Source organism: Pleurodeles waltl, chromosome 4_2, assembly GCF_031143425.1.
Source record: "Pleurodeles waltl isolate 20211129_DDA chromosome 4_2, aPleWal1.hap1.20221129, whole genome shotgun sequence".
NCBI lineage: Eukaryota > Metazoa > Chordata > Amphibia > Caudata > Salamandridae > Pleurodeles > Pleurodeles waltl.
In genome coordinates, this window is record NC_090443.1 from 1,021,634,534 (window position 1) to 1,021,651,647 (window position 17,114).

General features: G+C 43.6%; 1 protein-coding gene across 1 annotated transcript in view; it reads left to right on the forward strand.

The window, feature by feature from the left end:
* LOC138293608 (adhesive plaque matrix protein 2-like) overlaps window positions 1–17,114 on the forward strand; it is a 562,975-nt gene that overhangs the window by 349,747 nt on the left and 196,114 nt on the right. The window contains exon 12 of the mRNA XM_069232882.1: window positions 1,934–2,038. Within this exon, the coding sequence (XP_069088983.1) occupies window positions 1,934–2,038 (105 nt within the window). The remainder of the gene's footprint in view (window positions 1–1,933; window positions 2,039–17,114) is intronic.

Consider the following 17,114-nt stretch of genomic DNA (forward strand, 5'->3'; position numbering starts at 1 on the left):
GCTGTGATTGCTGCAGAAGCCGGACTTCTCATCACTGCTTCTCATCCATCATCCCTACTTCTCATACATCAACCCTACTTCTCATCCATCATCCCTACTTCTCATCCATCATACATCATCCCTACTTCTCATCCGTTATCCCTACTTCTCATCCATTATCCCTACTTCTCTTCCATCATCCCTACTTCTCATCCATCATGCATCATCCCTACTTCTCATCCATCATCCCTGCTTCTCTTCCATCATCCCTACTTCTCACCCATCATCCCTACTTCTCATCCATCATACATCATCCCTTCTTCTCTTTCATTATCCCTACTTCTCATCCCTCAGCCCTGCTTCTCATCCCTACTTCTCTTCCATCATCCCTGCTTCTCTTCCATCATTCCTACTTATCATCCATACTTCTCATCCATCTTCCGTCTTCCATCATTCCTACTTCTCATACCTCATCCATCATCCATACTCCTCATCCATCATCCCTGCTTCTCATTCCTCATCCCTCAGCCATACCAACGCATTTTCAGTTTTGTCAAACACATCTTGACACTGATTGGTTGGCAACAGCCAATCAGAGTTATGAGAGTATCATTAAGTAGTTAACTTCCCACCCTATTCCCCTATAAACCAACTAACCCGCTACAACACCATAAACTACATTATAAAATTAAATAAAAATTCTAACTAAATCACAAAATATATTTTAAAACATAACCGTTAAATAATAGTAACACATAAAATTAATATAGCAACTAAAACACATCCAGATAATAATGATATTTTTACCACTTTATTATTGAAAACGGTATTAAAAAGTATTATTATTATTAATATTATTATTTAAGACGATATCACCTAAAAAAATATTCTTGTCAATGATATTAGCGCATCATGATATATATGTGTCACAATATTTATTTTCCAATATTTCTGCCTCAGGATATTTTTAATCAGAAATGTTGTCCAACTACCTGAACAACAAGCTTGAATTTATCTGAGCCTCCGACGATCACCTGGGCTGCTTTTCACCCACTGTGGCACAGACCAGCCATATGCAAAGCCGTCCAATAGGAACAGTAGAGCCTGAACTGAGGCCTTGTCAGTGAGGTATAGCTGGAGTCCTTGTGGCACTGTGTGCATGGGAGCCACACCCAAGTAAAATCTTAGCTACATCACATATAAAAAACCATATTGAATATAGAGCCAGATTGAAGAAGGCCCTAGCGCCACATTAGCATCATTTTGTTTTATGCAAATGTGGCATTAGGTTGGCAAAAAACGCTGTGCCATATTTACAAAGTGGCGCAGTGTGCCATTTTGTAAACCCTTGTGCCACATTATGCCTGCGCCAGGCATAATGTATGCAAGGGAGCTGTTCTGGCATTAGAAGGCCCATAAAAATGGCGCAGTGGAATCTCTGATATTCCACTGCGCCATTTCTAGCATCATTTTTAACACCTGCCCAAGGCAGGTGTGAAAATGAGGCTCCCATTGTTTTCAATGGGCCTCCTTTTACTTTGCAGGATTAGCGTCAATATTTTTGGTGCTAATCCTGCAAAGCGGCAAACTAGCGTCAACATTTTTTAAGCTAGCTCCCTAACGTGTGCCATGGTGCGCCGTATCATAAATGCGGTGCACACACGGTGGCGTTGGGAGGGCGCAAGAAAAGTGGGGCATCATGGCATGATGCCCCACTTTTCATAAATTTGCCCCATAGTTTTGTACGTCCAGAATAAACTTTTTAAATTACCAATTAAAATGCTTTTTGAGTCTCTGTATTTGAATATATTCCAACAACGTTATATATGGATGAAGTAGCTAGTTATCTAAGAAGAGATTTTAGAATCACTTGTTCATACCAATGTAAGCATAATATCTGAACCACCCACGTTCTCAGACCGGTTTTAACATAAAACACATTTCTTTTTTTCAGCCTCAACAACTGGGAATGATGACTGGGTCATAGCTCTATCAGTGGTTTCGCCATTTGTGGTTACGATACTCATTTCTGTTTTGCTCTGTTGCTGCTCCTGCAAAGGTAATCTGCTGCATGTGTTTTGTGTGTGCAGGGCCGGCTTTAGGGTGGTGCAACTTATGCGGCCACACTTGGTGCTGACCTGGATGGAGGGTGGGGACGCTGCCCTCAAGGGGGGCGGAGGAGGCACTGTGTTTAGCGATAATTTAAAAGCACCTGCTGAAAAGTTCCTTGTTCGTCCAGTCTTCAGGAAGCAAGTAACATGTCAAGATCACTCTTGTGATTAGTGTTCCAGCTAGAGAGAGAGAGAGATCGGAATTTTGTCCAGTGGCAGCTTTGACTCGCCATTGAGTAGCGCAGCGGGTTAATGTGCCTGCTGTAAAGAGCAGATCTATATTTTATGTGGATAGCTGAGTGGATTAGTAAAGCCAACCTTTACCAGTACTTTAAAACGAATGAAATGTATGTGTGAAAGGGGCTAAGGAGAGAGGAGGGGCACTTGTGCCAGTGGTAGTGAGGGAATCCGAGGAGGTGGTCATTGGATGGGGGTGCCAAAAAAGATTGTTGCACCGGGCGCCACCAGCGCTAAAGAAGGCCCGGTGTGTGTGCAACAGAGGAGAGGTGAAAGTAGAAACATGTCTTTTCCCTTCCCCTACCACTGACATAAGGTAGCTCATTCACAAGCTTCTGCTCCTCTGGCACCGCTTCCTGTACCAAACAGGGGCACTCATTGTATCCGTCAGCAAGGCGGGCACACCTACCCTGGCACACTGACCCAAACATGTGCGTATGAAGTGTGGGGGATGCAGGAGATGTATTTGCCCCAGATTTTGAAGTGTGGGGGACACGGAGGACAAGGGTGGGGGGGACAAAAGAATTTCCCCTCTCACTTCTATGATTTGAGGGCAATTCACGCACAAAAGCGCTACCTTAGAATGGCCCTGTTTGCAGATTGCTGTCTGCATCCTGCCATCCTCAGCCCTACCCCCACCTGCCGCCTTGAAGAGAGCCCTGACATTTTCAGAAGCGCCTGCACACACTTTCAGAAGCGCTTTCATTCCTTCTGGGCAGCATGAAAGAGGGCTTTCTGATTTTAAATTTCTGCTGGCCCAGGACAAAGGTTGAAATTAATGGCCATCAGGCCTCCTTTGGTTTGATTATTCCAGCTGGAAGCTGTATGGAGCCTCACACCTAGCTGCTATTTAGGAAACAAAAGCACACAGCTTGCTATTACTTCACAGGCATCTAAGAGGGACATGGTTTTCACTTTGTTCAGTCCCTGCATATAAGAGATAGGTAAGCACTGTAATGTCAGATGTGTTGGTCTGTCCCAGTATTTACACAAATAACAATTTAAATACCACTATTTTGTTTTATTTCTTTTATAGCACTGCTTACCCCAATGCAGGGTGCCCAAGCATTTTACATCATACATATCTTATTCCCTGAGGTATACTGGGCACACAAAGAACTCTTCAGCAGATGCCTTAACCCCCACAAGATATTTTAAAATGCAGACTTTGCACCAATTAAGCAGAACTGCTTTACTGACACATTTCTCCCTTATGACAATTTCTTTGTGTCAGAGCCTCTAAAAAATACATTTATAAATTGAGGCCCAGATTTTGTGTCAACATTGCCTAATTTTTTTGGCACAAGCTCGAAGCAAAATCTAATTTGTTAAATATAGTAATGCGCTCAAATGTACTCATGATGCGACCTGCTAAACATATGTCTTGAAGTGTTAAGATCTGATGCCACTTTCTTTGAGGTCATGGGCTGTGATGCCAAGTGCAATGTCATGCACCATGATGTCACTTGCATACTGCCTAACTTGGTTAGTCCCCCCACTTCTTTTTTTTAGGACTTGTGCCCTGAGTATTTGTAGTTGTCTAGGATCACACCATTTGGTGAAACAGGGAAGAAGGGATTTTACTTTTTTACACTATACAATTTAGCTACTAGAAGGGTATCTCTTTCTAACATTTACAAGTAACGGAGATGCGCCCTGAGAGCAGACGTAAAGATACTACTTGGAGAATGCCCTTTGTGAGTTCCCAAACAGGGAGAAGCCATGTTTCCTTTTGGGCAGTTTGCCTAGCATTATTAATTATGTTGTTGTTATTGTTACATACCTAAGCATATTGAATAATATTATCTTCTCTGTATTTAACATTCTTGTTTGACTTGTATTATAATTTTTTTAATTAATAAAAAAAATGTATGAGTAGAGAGAGAAAAAAATGACAAAGAATAACAGTTACATGAGGATACATTGGTGATAGGGCCACTAGCATTATGCAGCAGGGGAGGGCCAAATTATGTGACAGGGTTGACTAAGTTATGCAGGAAGAAGAGGAAAATTATGCGACATAATGTGACACATTTTGTGATAGTATTTCATCATTTTGTCATTTTTACACTTGTAAACACTTTCTAGGTTGAGGTTTCACCCCATTAGTACCAGTTTAATGCCTAAATAAAGCAACAAGCAAAAGAAAGATTACCAGTCAACTTTTGCAAAGGGACCTTCCACTGTGCACCAACATGTGTTGCTGCACTTTTAGTAACTTTTGAACTGCTTTTCTTTAAATCTGCAGATTATGCAGCAGATGATAAATTTTGTGGCAAATGCGGTAAATCCATAATTATGTGAAAAACACTGCAGCGCACAATCGCATTAATCCGGTGGCCCTGGTGATAGCCAACCGAGGCATCAGAAATACAGTGTTCGTATTGATGCATTTTCATAAATCTGCACACATTTCATAACGTTACAGGACAATACAGTGAGTGCAGTCTTGGCCCAAAAGATTGTGTGTAAAAGGTCCTAAATAGCAAGATACAGTTTGACTGCCGGAGTGGTTAGATGATATATTGTATTCTAGTCTGTCAGATCTCTGAGTAGTGGCAGCATTTATTTCATGGACATAGAATCTTTGCTTTAATGTGTGGGTTAGGCCAGAGGAGGTCGATGGTGCAACATCCTCATCTTCAGCAATGTGGAAGAAAAAGGTACATAGCAGACCTCAGATGTCTCTGGGTCGGAAAGAAGGAAGTGGTAATTTTGCATATATTTTAATCTGTGTTACAGAGGGCAAGATCTCTTAGTCAATCTTCTGATGTGTATCATAATTGGCTCATCATGAATGTTCCATTTCACACGGCACATCTCCAAGTGATGTAGGGGTGGCGGACTGTGCACAGGTCTGGGAGACAGATGGGGGTATGGAGGTTCAGTGTGCAGGTTCGCCCAGCTTTGCATGAGGTTGTAACTTCCAATACACAGTTCTTAATATAAGGCATAAAGGATCCCCTGCCATACTGTGTAAGGATATTGCAAGTCACAGAGGAGTTCCATAAAAATATATAGGATCGAGGCTAAATGCTGAGTTCATTAGTTCAAAGCTGTCTGGTTTGCTAAAGTCATTTAGGGGACATTTGGAAAGCTTCCCTGGGAATGTATTCCACCCATTGCTTACCTTTGGCTTTGCAACTCACATTTGCTTGGTTTCTATTTGCTAGCTGTATTTGATTTAGGCTTTCCAGCTTGAGTTTGTCCCTCCAGTAGAGCATCTCTTGTATACTGTATCCTTCCACCAGTGTTCAATGTCTGTAAACAGGCCTTTAAATATTGTTCTTATCTTGTCTCACTTGCTGTGCATTCAAAGACCAAGGTCACATTACAGGCTCTGTCTTCCCATGGAGCTTGGCGTTTATCTTTCTTTCTCTGGCTTCAAAGTGAGACGACTTATATCACAATCATGCTAGCTACTGGGGTTGTGGTGGAGGAAGGCTTTAGGATGCTATTTTTATCTACCATACAACAAACTTCAAAGGTTTGTAAATGGAATGAGCAGATACTTAAGAATAGAAGTGTAGTGGAAACAAATATTTTAAGATGATCAAAACAAATCAATACACAAGGTATTGACAATTCCACACATTAACATGTGCGTGATGTATATTTTTATCAGTAAAACTGTAAGTCTTTGCAAATGTAATGGTCATTTCAGTTGAAGATGCGTTACCTGTAATGCAGTGTGCTACCACACTATGCATACTCTATGTCAATCCACTCTACTCTGGATCACTCCATGCTACTGCAATCTACTCTGCACCACTCCATTCTGCACCTCTCTACTCTACTCTGTACCACTCTACTCTAAGCCAATGCACTTTACCCCACTCCTGTCTAGGCCACTTCACTCTAGTCTGCACCACTCCATTCTGCACCTCTCTACTCTACTCTGTACCACTCTACTCTATGCCAATGCACTCTACCCCACTCCAGTCTAGGCCCCTTCACTCTACTCTGCACCACTGTAGTCTACACCAGTGCACTCTATACCACTCTACTATACACCACTGTACTTTAGTGCAGCACTCTACTCTACGTCATTGCACTATATGCCACTCTATTCTACTCTGCACCACTGCTCTTTACATCACTCTACACCACTGCACTCTATGACCCTCTGCTCTGCAACACTGCACATTACGCCACTCTATTCTACTCTGCACCACTGTACTCAATGCCACTCTACGCGACTGCACTCTAGGCTAGTGCACTCTATGCCACTCTACTCTACACCACTGCGCTTTATGACACTCTACTCTGCAACACTGCACACTTTGCCACTGAATTCCATACCACTGTACTCTGCACCACTGCATTCTACTCGCCACCGCTCAACTCTGTGCCACTCTACTGTACTTTGCACCAATGCACTCAGTGCCACTACACTCTACACCCATCTATGCTGTATCACTGCACTCTATGTCACTCTATCTTGCACCACTCCACGCATCCTTTGCACCACATCAACCTAGGACACAGCACTCTGCACCACTGCACTCTGCACCACTGCAATCTATGCTGTACCGTTCCACTCTGGGGCTCTACTCTTCACCACTAGGATAGTGCACTCTACTCTAAACCAGTAAGGCTGTAACGGTACGAGGAAGAACGGGTATTCTCCACACTGTGGGAAAGCGCAGAGTGGAAGGATTGAGGACGGTGCCCCCCCCTTCTTGCCGTATTGACTGAGGGGGATGCGGTGTGAGCATAATTGAGCACGAGTTCGCCCGACTACCGAAGTGTGGGGAGAATCGCACGGAGGCAGTTGTTCGGCGTCTTAGTGGTGTCATTGCAGCGCTGTGGGAAGCGCGATCACCGGGAGGGATTTGCCCTACCAGTTTCGCCGCGCCGGAGCCGCGTGAGGAGAAACCGACTATTGAGGCTGTGTCAAGTGCGCGATTACCGGGAGGGATTTACCCTACCAGTTTTGCGGCTCAGAACCGCGTGAGGAGAAACCAACCTCTTAAGCTGTGCCGAGCCAGTTGAGTCGGCGCGGTGTGCGCGCAGCATGGTGCATTAACGTGCCGGATTTCTTTCTGTGTGTTACGGAGTGGGCGAAGTTTTCAAGGAATTCCCTCTCATCGTGCTTATCGGAGCCTGTTGGGTATTTGAGCCTAACTTTGGAGGCGTGAGGAGCTTACCTTGTGAGAGTCCCGATCAAGCAGCATGAAGAAGCGTTGAGAGTTCATAGCAACGGGACTCCACGGTTGTAAAAACTGCTCTAGTAATTCCTTCAGCCAAAGAACACAGAAGACAGGAACTGAATTTCTGTCAAAATAAAAGTCCTATCTGTTGAAACATTGGATCGCTTTCATAATAAGAGTTTCTGTTTTTAAATGATCTTATTCCTGTATTAACAGTATGTTGGTATCAACCTGTGCACGAGGGTTGTAAATTTAGTGAGAGTACAGTTAGTAAGTTATTGTCTGAGATTGTATTGTTAGTGTTGATACAGCACATATTTAAGTAGGAAAATAATAAGAAAAAAATAGAGAAAAACGTATTCAGGCAAATCATTACATTATTGAGGAGACCAACTAAAAAGGGAATGGCATCAGCAGGAATGTCCCAACCTCCTCCGTTCCTTAATGAAATAGGTGAACCGATGTTACCCTGGAAAGAGTGGTCTAAACTGTTTGAATCATATCTGATTGCTATAGGGGGGGAAAAGTTCACGGCATTAAGGAAACAACATATACTGCTACATAATCTAGGAATACATGGAAGGAAGGTGTATGAAAGTTTGACTGATACGGAAGATGATAGTGAGGATGGTGGAGAAAATTTTGATGTGTTCCAACAAACACTTGCTAAATTGGAATGTCATTTTGGTCACAAAATCAATATTGTCCTGGAAAGGCATAGATTCTTTTGCAGAGTACAGGGCAAAGAAGAAAAAGTTGCCACTTATATTGCCGCCTTGCGGGGCTTAGCTCATACTTGTGAGTTTGAGAGCCTGGAGGATTCATTGATACGTGACCAATTGGTGAGGTGTACAAGTAGTTCAAGGGTACAGGAAAAACTCCTCACACTTAACCCATCTCTTAAAGAAGCTGTGGACATAGCTAAGAGTATTGAGCACACAATGGAGTGTATGAAGGAAATCAAATATTCGCCAGAGGTAGAAGGGGTGAAGGAAATCAAAAGTTGTAATAACTTAGATGAAAGTGTGGTCAACAAGGTTGAGGATTCAATATTATCAACCGCTCCAATGAAAAAAAAATTAAGTGAAGATATACAAAAAGGGAAGTGTTTCAGATGTGGGAATCCCAATCACCTAGCTAACAGTCCTCTTTGTCTGGCGCGCAACTGTTTATGCAGGAAATGTGTTGCCAAGGGGCACTATGCACGGGTGTGTAGAAATGATAAAGGCATGAAAAAAAATCTAATATGGTGGAAGAGGTCATTGATTTAGGTAGTAAATTCATACTGCAGGTCAAGGCAAGTCATGGGAGGGAACCCCTTAGCAACAATTATCCATTGTGCAGCATCAAACTTGATGGTATTGAGGTGGAAGCGTACGCGGATTCATGCTCACCATACACATTCATGAATTACCAAACCTATGTTGATAATTTTCATGACCAGGGGTACAAATTGAACACGGCTAATATAAGACCAGGAGGATATAATAATGATCCTATACCACTTAAAGGGATGCTCGATATGAACATTACATTCAGGGATAGGCACACCAAGGGAGCAGTGTATGTCACAGAGAAAGGATCAAACTTATTAGGGTGGAAACACCAAAAGGATCTTGGAATCAAACTGGATCCTAACAGCAAGGAACAAGTGTTGTTAGTAAACTTGCAAGAAATTAGTGAAGGCATTAGTGAAGGATTTCCCAAGCTGTTTGAAGATAGATTGGGTTTATTGAAAAATTTCCAGCACAAAATTAAACTCAAGGAGGGTGCTACACCTGTAGTACACAAGTGCAGGACTGTGCCGTACTTAATGAGGGAACCCCTAAAAGAAGAATTGGAGAAACAAGTTAAAACGGGAGTTATTGAACCAATTGAGTGTTCCTTGTGGCTGGCACCCATAGTGGTCACTAGGAAACCTAACGGCAGAGGCATTCGTCTATGTGTAGATTTGAGGGATTTGAACGCTAATATATGGGTGGACAGGTTCCCCTTACCCAAGATAGACGAAATGGTGAGCATGTTAGGGGCAGCCAGATATTTTAGTGTAATTGATTTATCGTCCGCTTACCACCAAGTGGAATTACATCCATCTTCACGCTCACTCACATCATTTATCACTCCGTTTGGGGCATTTAGATATCGCCGGATGCCCTTTGGCCTTGCTTCAGCGGCAGCGGTATTTCAAAGAATAATGCAAACCATATTGCAAGGAATTAAGCAGATTATGTGCTTCCAGGATGACATATTAGTGTATGGAAGTACAGAGAGTGAACACAATTCCATTTTAAGAGAAGTATTCAAAGCCCTTGATGATGCGGGCATGACAATTAGAAAGGAAAAGTGCCAACTAGGAGTGGAGTCAGTGGAATATCTGGGGCATAAGATAAATAAAAACGGGGTAGAACCTAAATGCGATCTTTTTGTGGCAGTGAAGGAAGCCCCAGCCCCAACTAATAAAGAGGAATTGAGATCGTTCTTAGGGTTAGCTGAGTTTATGTCTAAATTTGTTCACAATTTTGCAGTGGTCACGGCCCCCTTGAGAGCATTATTAAAGAAGAATGCACCTTTTGAGTGGAGTGATGAGTGTCAAGTTGCATTCGTACAAGTCAAGGATGCCATAGTCCATTGCCCTACGTTAGGGAACTTTGATCCCACTAGGAGAACATGGCTTACCACGGATGCTAGTGGGAAAGTTCTTGGTGCCACCTTATCTCAGTGTATTGACGGGCAGGAAAGGATTGTGGCGTTTGCATCCAAGTCATTAAGGGAGGCAGAACTCAACTACTCTACGATTGAAAGAGAAGCGCTGGCGTGCTTTTGGGCCATTAACCACTTCAAGTTTTTTTTGTGGGGTTTGCCTTTCTTGGTTAGGACGGACCACAAACCCCTCATTTCTTTGTTCACCATTAAAGGTAAAGACCATGCCACACCACGTATTGCAAAATGGATCATGGGGCTAGAAGCCTTTAATTTCGATATGCAATACGTTCCAGGAAAAAAAAATATTATAGCTGATTGTCTGTCTAGGCTACCCAGAGAGGAGAGGCAAAACGAAATGGAAGAGACCTTTGAACCAGTGTTCTATGTAGAGCTATCAGGCATTACCAAGGAAGAATGGGTCACAGCCACTAATGAGGATCAGGTTATACAAGCCTTGAAAAGTAAAATAAGGAGTGGGTGGCCTGAAAGACCACAACCGATCGATGAGGAACTCAAGGGGTACTGGGAGGTGCGTGATGAGTTACATATAGCCAATGACTTAGTTATGAGAGGTGAACGAATAGTTCCTCCTAAAGTGTTGTGGGAAAAACTTATAGCTCTAGCACACGAGGGACACCTAGGTAGAACTTTAACCAAAAATAAACTTCGAGCTTCATACTGGTTTCCCACCATGGACAGGTTGGTGGAAAGTACTGTTCGGGAGTGTGTCCTTTGTGCAATGAGTGATAAAACCAAGGTTACGTGCAGGTCCCCTTTATCTCCCTTCGAGGTTCCCACCAAACCTTGGGACAAGTTAGGGTTGGATATCCTGGGACCCCTCACATGTTTGGGATCGAGAGCAAGGTTCATGTTCGTTTTAGTCGATTATCATACACACTGGGTGATGACAAAAGCTGTTCATAATGTAACGACGCAAGAGGCAATAGCGTTTCTGAAAGAAGCCTTTACAAGAGAAGGTATTCCAAGCACTATTGTGACAGACAATGGGGTGCAGTTCACTTCTGGAGCCATGGCAGAGTTTTTAAGAAACAGTGGGATACAACACTTTAGGTCAGCATTGTACAACCCGAGGGCTAATGGTCTTGTGGAGAGGGTTAACAGGATGGTCAAAGAGTGTTTGCAGTTATCTAGCATGTCGCGAGAGCCAGGAGAGAGTGCGATTGAGCGAATGTAATGGTCATACCACACCACCCCCAATTTGGTCACAGGAGTATTTCCTTTTGTTTCTCTTAAGGGTAGGCAACCGGGAACCAAATTAAACCCCAATTGGTTGAAGGGGGGGAAACCTGTTTTGGTTCAGCGTGAGGAAGTGCTGGCGAGAGTAGAGAAGAGTCAGAGAAAGTATCAGGAGTGGTATAACAACAAATATGGTGTTAGGAGAAAACAATGGAAGGTGGGTCAGTGGGTCAGAGTGAGACTTCCAGAATCCATTCGGAAGGGAACGAGCAAGTTCTCAGAACCGTTACGAATTGTGAAATTACATAAAAATGTGGTAACTTTAGACGATGGTCGGGTATGGAGCATGGATCGCATATCTGCTATCCAGGACAACCAACCAGATAAGGAACAGGAGAGAATTGGGGAGGGAAGCAAGACCATTCCCTGGAGAACCCAGACTGATTTTCCCAGGAGAAGAACTCCTCCAGCATGGCACAAGGACTATGTCCTAAGACAATAAACAATATGATGAACCATTCTCCCTTATGTATTGGAGGGAAAGGGGAAGTGTTGTAATATTGTTGTAATGATGAATACCTATGTATTTTAACATATTAACCTATTATATAAACACTGTTTTACGTAGTTAACTAACTTAATTCCTACATAGCTAAATCCTTACAAGTATGTTTATATTTCATTAGTATAAGTGTAATGGTACGCTCCTAGGCTCTCCTGTAGAATGTTAGCTAATGGTACGACCAGGAGTGCACCTTAGAATGTTGGTGAGAAGAGTGTTGAGAGGAGAAAAAGAGCTGTCAAGTGAGGGGTGTTTTGCAAGGAGTACGTACAATAAACTGGTCAACTATTTCTGTTGGTTGCGAGTTATTACAGAAGAACTTTTACGTGCACTCTACACCACTTTACTAAAAACCAATGCACTCTATGCCAATCTACCACTTCACTCTACACCACTCTACGACACTTCACTCTACGACATTACATTCCATAATACTCCGCTCCGACACTCTACTCCATTAAACTTTACTCCACTCTGTGCCACTATACAACACTTTACTCCACTCTGTGACTCTCTACACAACTCCACTCTATTCTATGACACATTACTCCACTCTATGCCACTCCATGACATTTTATTCCACTTCAACCTACGATACTCTACTCCACGACTCTCCATGCTACGGCACTATAAGACAATGTACTATGCTCACCAACACCCTATTCAACTCTTTCTACAGCACTCCACATTATGTTACTCCTCTCTACGCCACTCCACTCTTCTTTATGCCTCTCCACCCTACTCCACTCTGACACTACTCCACTCTACAACACTCTGCCCACTCCTCTACACTCTATGCCACACCAATTGACAACACTTTATGACACGTCATTCTCCTTTATGCCATTAACTTATAGCCATGCTGAAACTCAGCCATGCTAGTTTACAACATGGCAGAAACACGCTGGCAAAACCAATAGCTCTGCATTGGTGAGACCTATTGGCTTTGCCAATGCTTGCTTATAAAGTATGGAATGCCAGGATTACTTGCAGTATCCGTATCATCTATGTCAAGGGGTACAATAGCCCATATAATACATAGTCACACCATCAACTTACCCACAAGCCACTTAAAACCTTAGTGCAGCAGTTCCCAACCTGTGGTCTGAGGCCCCCTCAAGGGTCTGTGACACATTCCCAGGGAATCCGCAGGCCTGGGCCAGCAGAAAGGCACTTCTCCAGCTGGGGCCTCTAGAAACATGTGTTTTTCTATTTATTACTTCCTTTGTGCAGCAGTTTTAAAAGCACTGCAAAGTCCCTTGTGCATCCAGCAGCAGCGGCTCCTCTGCTAAGGAGGAGGAGCGTCACCCCACTACTCTGAGCAGTGCATAAAAGGAAAAAAAAAATGATAATAACACAGTGTGTTATTATCATTTTATTTTTCAGTGCAGATGCAGGTTAGGGAGGGGTGGGATGGACTGTGTCACAGGGAGGAGGAGTGGAATGTTCACCATAAGTGCGCATGACGGTTTAGCTGGCCATAGTGGGCTAGTCAGACATGCGCATTTAGCATTTCCCCACTAGGCTGTATTGCACAGCCGGGTGGAGAACATGTACAGGCTCCCACTCCCTGTCTGAGTGCTGAACCAGGCTGCTCAGACCAACCAAAACGCTGCTGTCATGCTGGTGACAGCAGTGTTGTGATTGGCTTAGGGGAGTCTGAGAGCCTGTGTGCTTCTGTGCTGACGAGACTCAAGAAGAGAAGAGGACAGAGGAGAGGCAGCAGCCATACACAGATTAAGGCCCTCATTCTAACCTTGGCGGACGGCGGAGGTTGTCCGCCAAGGTACCGCCGTCAGAACACCTCACGCGGTCGAAAGACCGCTGCGGTGATTCTGAGATTTGCCCTGGGCTGGCGGGCGGCCGCCAAAAGGCCGCCCGCCAGCCCAGGGCAAATCAACCTTCCCACTAGGATGCCGGCTCAGAATTGAGCCGGCGGAGTGGGAAGGTGCGACGGGTGCAGTTGCACCCGTCACGTATTTCAGTGTCTGCAAAGCAGACACTGAAATACTTTGCGGGGCCCTCTTACGGGGGCCCCGCGGCACCCCCTACCGCCATCCTGTTCATGGCGGGTTTCCCGCCATGAACAGGATGGCGGTAGGGGGTGTCTGAATCCCCATGGCGGCGGAGCGCGCTCCGCCGCCTTGGAGGATTCAATGGGGCAGCGGTAAACCGGCGGGAGACCGCCGGTTTACCCTTTCTGACCGCGGCTGAACCGCCGCGGTCAGAATGCCCTCGGGAGCACCGCCAGCCTGTTGGCGGTGCTCCCGCGGTCATTCGCCCTGGCGGTATTTACCGCCAGGGTTAGAATGACCGCCTAAGTGTTCTTTTTTTGATTTTTCATCCCTATGCCTCTCCACCCCCGTTTCTTAGCAGTCACCAGAAGCTTCTGGGCAAAAATAAAATCATCAAGATAACTCTGGTGATTAATGTACCTGTGGAGAGAGGTAGGAGTTTTGTCTAGTGGCAGTTTTGACTAATCTAAGGTAGCGAAGATTGTTAATATGCCTGCTGCAAAGAACATGTATCATGCAAGGAACAGTATTTTGTGTGCCTAGCACAGTGGGTTACTACTTCTGTCACAGAGATTCTTTTGTTACTGTGCAGGTTATAAGGTACTATTGTAATCTAACACAGTGAGCTATGAACTGCCATCAAAGAACTGCTCGCAAACTGCATGGCACAAATTAGAAAGTTATGCTTTGCTTTCCCAGTCTTTCATTTTCAGTATGCTGCTAATAAAGATTTGCTTGTGTAGAAATACATTCTTATTATTAAAGTCAAAGCTAACCATTGTTTTATGTTCTGAATCCTAAGTTTGTGCTTCTCCACACCAAGCACTCTTAGAAAATGCCTACCATTATGATGACATGTGAATTCTGCACCTTGTAGTCCCCTGTAAAGTGCTCCAACTCCCTACACTGGTTTGAGAGGTGCTATTAAACAAAATGAATTACACATGACAGAGAGGCTATGGAGAGATAAGAGGCCCTTATGGATTACATCCTTTCCCCACCACATGGTCTTGTGAAAAAGCCTTTTCAGATCTTATGTACCTGAAAAATAAAAACAGAAATCGCTTAGGAGATGTAGAATCTGACCTGAGGATTCAGATTTCCTAAATAAGACCAAACATGGAAAAGTTAGTCACCTGAGATGCAGCGCCAACCTTCCCATTACATTTTTTTGATTCTTGGTTATTTTTTCAAAATAAAATAATTAGGTCTCTAGTATTTTGAGTATTTGGTGTGAACTTGCTTGTGTATTTTTTGCGAATTAGTGTTTTAATGTTTGTAATTTAAATCATACAAATTGCTTGGGGGTCCCCGGCTTCCAGAAGTGATTCAGTGGAGGTCTTCAGGAGTGAAAAGGTTGGGAATCACTGGCTTAGTGCGTAGCTTCTGTCGTTGTAAGCTATTAAAATAGAGCAGAAGAAAGAAAAGCAACGTTCCAATTGTTGCTTTAAACAGCTTCTTTCGTTATGTTCTATCTCCTGACCTGCCTTTCACCTTGACTGCTAGCTCTGGCAGAAGGCATTGTGAGTCAGAACTGGACTGTAATAACCTTTCAATAGTCGAGGGTTGATGTCATTTCTTTATAATCGGTAACATGATGCATCAGAAGTGGCCAATTATATAGATACTAATGACTGCAGTTTATACATGGATCACAGAATCCCATGTATTAAATGGCCTGTAACACCAAGAGCTTCTTCAGAGTAAATGCTCACAGTTTTGACTGATGTGGAGCTGAGCTGCCCAGGATCGCACAGAGGAGCAGAAGTGTTATCAGAACTACGGGTTCAGAGCACAGTTTACAATTATTGTACCTGATCCCTTTTGATATCTCTAGTGTGGTTTTAATTTGCATGAGGTGAGAGGCATGACCGGTGCGGGCACAAAGGGTATGCTCTTCCTTTTTAACCTCCTATCCGTATTTGCTTGGTGTATGAAGATGCAAGGTTAATCAACATGTTTTTTTCACATTTGGTCTAAATACTTTGTGAATGTAAATAACAACAAAACATACGTTCAGACTGTGACAACATGCCTTCCTCTCTCCCTATTTCACGTCCAAACTATATGATTGTGTACATTTGTCGGAGCCTGCATTTCGGAAACAATGGGCGATTTGGATAGGGTCAATTGAAAAGTCCCCAACGCTGTCGCTGTTCCCCCCAGAAATGTATTGTCTCCTACGCCCTTGGACCTAAACAATTATTCTAACCAAAGACGCTGTTTTTCACACCCACACGCTGGCTTGTAGGTTCTTACAATCATTGACACCACTGCATTCAGTGGAGGTGAAAAATGCAGGCCCCATGTACAGTACCATAGGACAGACTACAAAAATATACTTCAACAAAATAAAGATGCAAACATGGAAACCAAAAATATTTACCCACAAACAGGTTGCACCATCAAACACTTGAGTGAATTGAGGAGAGTAAATTTACTAAATCGCACAAAAGTCTAGTTAGTACACATTAATTTTGAAATTTTTCATAGATGGTAATATTTTGAGTTAGATATGGTGTTTCTTTGTCATCTACATTTTAGAGTATTTTTGTAATCTAAATTTATAGCGTCTCTGTTTTCGTAGCTAATCGCCAGCAGCTTTTGTTGTGCAGGGACGCAAACCTCTCAGGGGCCTGAATCTCAGGGTTCTTGGCTCGGCCAATGTCTGTGTATGCCTATGGGAGGCCAGCCCAGGTGTAACTTTTGAGGGTGCTAACTACATTTTGCTGGTGAGCCTCAAGATCTGCAACAACATCCCTCTATACATCAACCTGCTCCAACCATGCTCAATTTATGGAAGCACAGAAGACACCAAGGGGCATATTTAAGAGCCCCTAGTGCCTCTTTGCGTCACATTTGCGTCTTTTTTTTTTTTACGCAAATGTGGTCCAACGAGACCAAAAATGCTGTGGCATATTTACAAAGTGCGCCACTTTGTAACCACTTGCGCCACATTATACCTGCGCCAGGCATAATGTATGCAAATGGGCGTTCCGGTGCTAGGGGGCCTGTAAAAATGGCAAAAAGGGGCCTCTGGGTGTTTTGAAGGATTAGCGTCATAATTTTTTACGCTAATCCTACCAAGCGCTGGACTAGCGTAAAAAGGTATGACATTAGTCACCCTTACTAGCACCACGGTGTGCCGTATTTTAAA